This window comes from Pelophylax lessonae (genome assembly GCF_965119305.1).
Source record: "Pelophylax lessonae genome assembly, chromosome: 10".
Lineage (NCBI taxonomy): Eukaryota > Metazoa > Chordata > Amphibia > Anura > Ranidae > Pelophylax > Pelophylax lessonae.
In genome coordinates, this window is record NC_138777.1 from 73,148,227 (window position 1) to 73,155,522 (window position 7,296).

The window sequence follows — 7,296 nt, forward strand, 5'->3', positions numbered from 1 at the left end:
TGACCTCCCTAATACTGCTGAACCCCTAATACAGCTGACCACCCTAATACAATGCTGAGCCCCTAATATACTGCTGACCCCCTAATATACTGCTGACCCCCTAATATACTGCTGACCCCCTAATACAATGCTGACCCCCTAATACAATGCTGACCCCCTAATACTGCTGACCCCCTAATACAATGCTGACCTCCTAATACTGCTGAACCCCTAATACAGCTGACCTCCTAATACACTGCTGACCCCCTAATACAGCTGAGCCCCTAATACAGCTGAGCCCCTAATACAATGCTGACCCCCTAATACAATGCTGACCTCCTAATACAATGCTGACCTCCTAATACTGCTGAACCCCTAATACTATGCTGACCCAATAATATACTGCTGACCCCCTAATACAGCTGACCTCCTAATACAATGCTGACCCCCTAATACTGCTGAGCTCCTAATACAATGCTGACCCCCTAATACAGCTGACCTAATACTATGCTGAACCCCTAATATACTGCTGACCCTCTAATACTGCTGACCCCCTAATACAATGCTGACCCCCCTGCCCCCTCCACCTAATGCAATGGTGACCCCCCTTGCCCCTCCCCCTAATACGAGGCGGATTCCCCCTCCCCTAATATAATGCTGTTCCCCCCTAGCCCCTCCTCCTAATACAATGCTGCTCCCCCGGGCCCCCTCCCCCTAATAAAATGCTGACCGCCTCCCTCCCCCTAATAAAATTCTGACCCCCTCCCCCTACATTTGGGGGGGGGGGGAGGTGGCGCATCAGCATTGTATTAGGGGGTCAGGATTGTATTAGGGGGTCAGCATTGTATTAGGGTGTCAGTAGTATTAGGGGGTCAGCATTGTATTAGGGGGAGGGGGCCGGGGGGATCAGCAGTGTATTAGATAGTGGGGAGGGGGGTCTGCAATGTATTAGATAGCGTTGAGGGGGGTCAGCAGTGTATTAGATAGTGGGGAAGGGGGTCAGCGGTGTATTAGATAGTGGGGAAGGGGGCCAGCGGTGTATTAGATAGTGGGGAAGGGGGTCAGCGGTGTATTAGATAGTGGGGAAGGGGGTCAGCGGTGTATTAGATAGTGGGGAAGGGGGTCAGCGGTGTATTAGATAGTGGGGAGGGGAGGTCAGCAGTGTATTAGATAGTGGGGAAGGGGGTCAGCGGTGTATTAGATAGTGGGGAAGGGGGTCAGCGTTGTATTAGATTGTGGGGAAGGGGGTCAGCGGTGTATTAGATAGTGGGGAGGGGAGGTCAGCAGTGTATTAGATAGTGGGGAAGGGGGGCCAGCTGGGCTGTTCCTAGAGCCTGTGGCCTCCCAGCTGCGCTGTCCTTAATTCTGTATGAGTGGTAGGGAGCCAGAGAGTGCTAAATATCCGTTGGTTAGGGGCGCAAATTACTTGCCTTGCCTTGGGTGCTGACAACCCACGCTACGCCACTGGGGCTGGCATAATAATGTTATGTGGCTGGTATGAAATTATTTCCAGGGCTGGTTTTTATTCCCAGTCCGGCCCTGCAGAAGGCCTGTAGTTCCATACTGTGAAAATGATATTGGTGTCTGTGGGCATAAACATATAAATCTCTGGTATCCACTGTGTGGCCCAGTCCCCTGCAGGTAGCAGTTTGTGATTTGGTATTGACTCAAGCCAGTTAAGGAAAATACTCTTTAGACTGTCCTAGTAGTTAGATGGTTTGATTTATTTATTTTACACTATCTTATTTTTTCTGTGCTGCATATATATTTTATTTTTTTCCTTCTGATCTTTTATAATGGGGCTTGCTGAAAGACATATCAAATGTGGCACAAGGCTGTAGAAAGCAGAAATGTGGGGGCATTGATTTGTAAAGGGGATGTAATAGCATTGACCTCTAGTAGTCTTAAATAATGCACTTCCAGTCTATGACTGTCTCCTATAGCATGTTCTTAATTGCCAACAGAAATTATAGCAGTCTCTGACCATGTCTTGTAGCATGCCTACTCAATGAATATTATTACCAGCAGTTTGGTGATGCACATGAGGTCTCCTACATTAATTAACTTGACCACCACAGATATAGAGGGATGGCAGGAGATGTCACTTATTTTGTGTGTTGTGACTTATTTTGAAATGTCTGCTGATAAAATCAGAAATTTTTTGGAACAATAAAAGCAGAGAAAGGATAGGGAGATACAGCTTTCCCATATCCTTCCCAAAACAATTGGACTTTAAAGGATGTGAGGTTGTCGCATAATGATGAGCACGTCAACGAATATTTATTTTAATAAAAAATCAAATGTATTCATTATACAAAATTCAAACTTCTCATATAAATGTACATATGAAGAAAAGAAGGAAGTTACATCAGCTCCAATACAATTTTGTTGGGAAACATATTTAGGCGGGTCCAACGCATTTCGCAGAAAAATATTGTTCAACGATTGCTTCCTCGGGGACCATCAATGTTGACTAAATTGTTTCTAAAAATGCTTCAAACCAAAAAAATAATCTCTTGAGCATGGACAGCATGCAGGTAACAGCACAAGTTCAGCAGCCAAAAATCCACCCAACAGCATGAAAAACACCAGCCGGGGTGGGTCTGATGTACACTGGACCGTGGCTTTGACACTTGGGCAGGTGAAGATACCAACTAGAGTTGGAGTAGACAAAGGGACTAGAATTGTGCCCCCTAGGATGTATACCAGTCAACGGAGCATCAGAGCTCCTCTATTTCCAGTAAGTAACCGTCATCCACGCCTCCAAGAACCAGCCATGGATGATGGTTACTTACTGGAATTCAACAAGGTCTGATGCTTCGTTGACTGGTATACATCCTAGGGGGCACAATTCTAGTCCCTTGCCTACTCCAACTTTATTGTTTTATTGTAAATTTATGGATGTGGATGTGGGCAGTTGTCCCTAGAACTGACATATTTATTTAATTCTATGTATGAAAACTTTCCTTTATTTTCAGTAAATTTATTAAAGGAACTAAGGTGTATTTATATTGTGCTTATCATTTGATGGAAATCTATGTTGAAGGCATTAATTATGGAAAAGTGCTTTTGAAAATGCTGGTTGCTTGGTTAACATAAGCTGATCTACGGGCTGAATAAGAGAAAGATCATTTGATCCCCTATCTACTCTAAACAGCATGGATGGCTGAATCTCCACTGCTGGCTATTGTATTTAGGTAGCCAAAGCCCTTTTGTGTCTGCCTGAATACACAAACAGTGACTGCATCGGATGCGGTCATTGTTCACCCGATAATTTTGTTCACCTACTTCAGTTGATTTTTAATATGACTTTTGTCTTGTGCTTGCAAGGCCACCCATGGCTCAAAGTTTGAACGATTTAACAGGAATTGTCTGAAATTTGAGTTGTGTATGACCAGCTTTACTGATGTAAAATCTTCAGTATGTCTTGATAGTCTGACCCAGGATAATCAGTTCTGACATTATACTGATTTCTTTAGCTGAATTCATATTTCAGGTCAGAGAATGACTAGGTACTCAATTCAGAAAAGCGGGCAATTTTTATTTTCAGATGGAGGCAGCCACGGTTATTTTTTTACAGCACAACTTTACTCGAAAAACCCATTGATTAGAATTGTGACTAAAACTATAACGCAGAGAAAGGAGGGATGAGCGTGGCTTCTGTAGGGGTTCATTTCTCCGGTCCCGAGCAGCAATTGGAAATTACACTTAAAGCAGCACTTTAGTGAGGAGAAGCAGCTCTAGGGAATCAGAAAAGAAACAAAGGCTTTTCTAACTGCAGCATTTCCCAGATTTATTGCAAACAAGCAGTTAAAAAACTTACAAGATTCTCATAGAGAATGAGCAAGTCAGTACAAAATTCCTCATATAGTCTGTGTAATCCTATGCCTCTGTGCGGGGATAGAGCCGACCAGCAGCTGTCATTATCCCTGGGAGAACGAGGAAGCGAGATGCCAGCCCGGCTTCCAGGACCATGCTGGAAGTGACGTCAGGAGGTGTGCGATGGACGGTAACGTGTTTTGGATCATGCGTGGATCGCTCCTTCATCAGATGTAGGTCTGACGAAGGAGCAATCCACGCATGCTCGGAAACGCGTTACCGCCCACCCCCTGATGTCACTTCCGGCCGCGTGCCTTCCAGCATGGTTTCGGAAGCCGGGCTGGCATCTCGCGTCCTCACTCCCCCATGATGATGACAGCTCCTTGTTGGCTCTCTCCCTACACAGAGGCATAGGGTTACGTGAATTTATGAGGATTGCTATACCGACATGCTCATTCCCTATGACAGTAATGGCGAACCTTGGCACCCCAGATGTTTTGGAACTACATTTCCCATGATGCTCATGCCCTCTGCAGTGTAGTTGAGCATCATGGGAAATGTAGTTTCAAAACATCTGAGGTGCCAAAGTTCGCCATCACTACCCTATGAGTACCTTGTGTTTTTACCCACTTGTTTGCAATAAATCTATGAAATTCTGCACTTAGAAGCGCCTTTGTTTCCTTTCCAAAACTATACCTAAAACCATATCACATTTACAGCAACCTGATACTGGGGACAGAACTGTAACTCTCACCACCTGAACGAAAGCCCTTATAGGACCCCTTTTTTTCTGGGCCTTTTAGCAGTCACATAGCCTGCTTGGCTATATTTCCACTTTTTTTGTGTACTAAATTATTATTACTATTATACAGGATTTATATAGCAGTGCTTCACGACATGAGACAGTACAGATACAAGACTTTTCAATACAGGAGAAATCAGAGGGCCCTGCAATCTAAAATATTTCTTAGATACAACACAATTTTATTTTTAGGGGCCTATTTAGAAAGCATTTGTACAAGTTGAATGAAATGTCCCTGAATTTTTCTATAGCGATTAATTCCGGTGTTCTGTCAGAATAGCGAACCCATCAGATTAGGTAACGGAAGTGACATTCCGTCAGCTGCGCATGCTTTCCACCGCTACCAGGTTTGCTAATCTGACAGCACACCTGCAGTCAGAAGAAGGCGGCTGCGGACATATTACTACACCCAGCTACGTCTTGAGTTTCAGAGTAATTTTAGCAAATAAGTGAGCGTATATAAATAAATATAGTGTGTTGACATCTGTGATGCTGTTTTGATGTTACATTTTGAAAGAAGCTGGACGCCAGCAGTAGGAAGGTTGAGGAGGCCATCTTGGTACACCCTGCACTGCTCAGCATTAAAACTAAAGGCTTTCAAATTTAAACATCCAAACAGCATCACAGATGTCAATATACTATATTTATTGATATACGTTCACTTTATTGCTAAAATTACTCTAAAAAAAACAGATGTAGCTGGGTGTAGTAAGATGTCCGCTGCCTTCTTCTGGCTGAAGGTGTTCTGTCAGATTAGCAAACCTGGTAGCGGTGGAACGCATGCGCAGCTAAGGGAACGTCACTTCCATTACATTATCTGATGGGTTCACTAATCTAATAGAACACCGGCATCATCATCTCCACCTAGTGGCCAATATGTGGTAACGTTTTCTCATTGAGGTATTTAAGAGAACTATACTGCATTTTGGCCACTGGATGGAGCTGACAATGTAGCCCAGGGGTGGCAAACTCAATTTCATTGAGGGCTACATCAGCATTATGATTGCCCTCATGGGGGCTGGTTGTATCTCTAAGGCTATATAAATGTATCTAATCTTTATCATATTAAAAAATTGCCTCTGCATGCAATTATTACTAATATAGACTGTATCTTCTCTGTTACCCCACAGCTGAGCTCATATTCTGGGAGATCATGAGACTTCGCCGAGAGATGTCAGTAGCAAAACTTGGCTTCTACGTCATTGAATCTTAGCGATTTCAGTGCAAGGACAAAGTAAAAGACCAATACACAGATATACTATTTTGCTGCTGTGGGATCCAATGATAACTGAGAGCAGAAGCCTGAGTGCTTTTGAAAACACACCCAAGATTACACAGATTCTGTGTGTGAACAATTAATTCATAAATGGTACTCCGCCAATGGTGATAAAATGAGCACACAGAGATTTATATATTAGGGATTGTTTACAAAGGTAAAGAGTGGCTAAATACCAGCATGGATAAGCACACATAATGAGATTTTCAAGGTCTTGAGAAAGACAATAGCAATTGTATAATGGCCACATACACTAGCAGATACGGCCATTGTATGACTGTATTTTTTTAATGTTGGAATGCTGGTCTTTTGGCCATCAACTGGTAGGAATCATGTAGAGATGTTAAATGTGCCATAGTCCACACAACCATATTATTTTTAAAGGGAACCTATGATTACAGAAATATGTGGACTGTTATTCTGATCTGTTTTGAAACATAGGGAAACCAGGGTTTTCAACCTTATTATTACATGGTCACTGACCTGAAAAGCACTCAGGAACTCAGACTTTTCAGATTCTACTTCCTGAACGCTTGGATCAAGCCAGTGATTCACTAGGTATTAGAGCCAGAATAGGGATGGCACTGCCTGCCCCTGTGGCAGCTTACATATTTCAAACCTCACGATTCACTTTAACCCCTTCCCGCTGACCACCTCCCTTTAAGGGTTCAAAAATCCGGGGGGGGCAGAAGCAGGCATTTGGGTCATGTGACTGCTGTGATTGACTGTCACAGCGATCACATGATTGGAAAGTTCCAGATCGCTAGTTTGCATTGAGAGCTTTATGGTACCCGTCGGCTGCCATGCAGGGAGCACAATCTCAGCATAGTAAGTGGTTTTAATAGGGCCGCACATGTTCGGCTGCTCAGCGTTAAGGTCCACTTGCTGAGTGGCCGTATATATGCATCAAGGGGTTAAGGCACACGGTTATGTTTATTGGCTATAGAGGTTAAAACAGGACAATTTATATAATAAAGTGTCCAGATTTTCAAAATTCAATCCGGGTACACCCTACGGTGTAAGCGCCAAACCGAGCCAAACCGATCCGTACCATGCAGTGGAAAAGCGCCAAACTGAGCCAAACCGATCCGTACCATGCAGTGGAAAAGCGCCATATGTCTCTTGGAACCCATCTTTAGGGTGTATAGAAAGCAAAACACTTTCGTTTTACTTCTAGTTTATTTGAAGCCGTCTGTGTCCTGTTAGGAAGATTGCCCTTCACTTTTTGTGTTGGAGAACACTTTCTCCCTGTCAACAGGATTTGAGAATTAAATTGAGGGGTGTTACCCTATAAGACACTTGTCACCAAAACAGGTGTCTCCATTGTATGATTCACCCTCACCTCTTGCTGTGGTGATAACTCCTAAAATTGTGAATTTTTCTCCTCTTTCTGTCATAGTTGCAATAATCAGAATGACAA

At 43.5% G+C, this 7,296-nt stretch overlaps 1 protein-coding gene across 3 annotated transcripts in view; it reads left to right on the forward strand.

Annotated features, from left to right (window-relative positions):
* The window catches only part of RAB3IL1 (RAB3A interacting protein like 1), a 59,315-nt gene extending 52,873 nt beyond the window's left edge, over positions 1-6,442 (forward strand). For all 3 annotated transcript variants that reach the window (XM_082270658.1, XM_082270657.1, XM_082270659.1), the window contains one exon: positions 5,731-6,442. In XM_082270658.1, the coding sequence (XP_082126784.1) occupies positions 5,731-5,813 (83 nt within the window). In that variant the 3' untranslated portion in view covers positions 5,814-6,442. The remainder of the gene's footprint in view (positions 1-5,730) is intronic.
* The last annotated feature ends 854 nt before the right edge of the window (positions 6,443-7,296 follow it).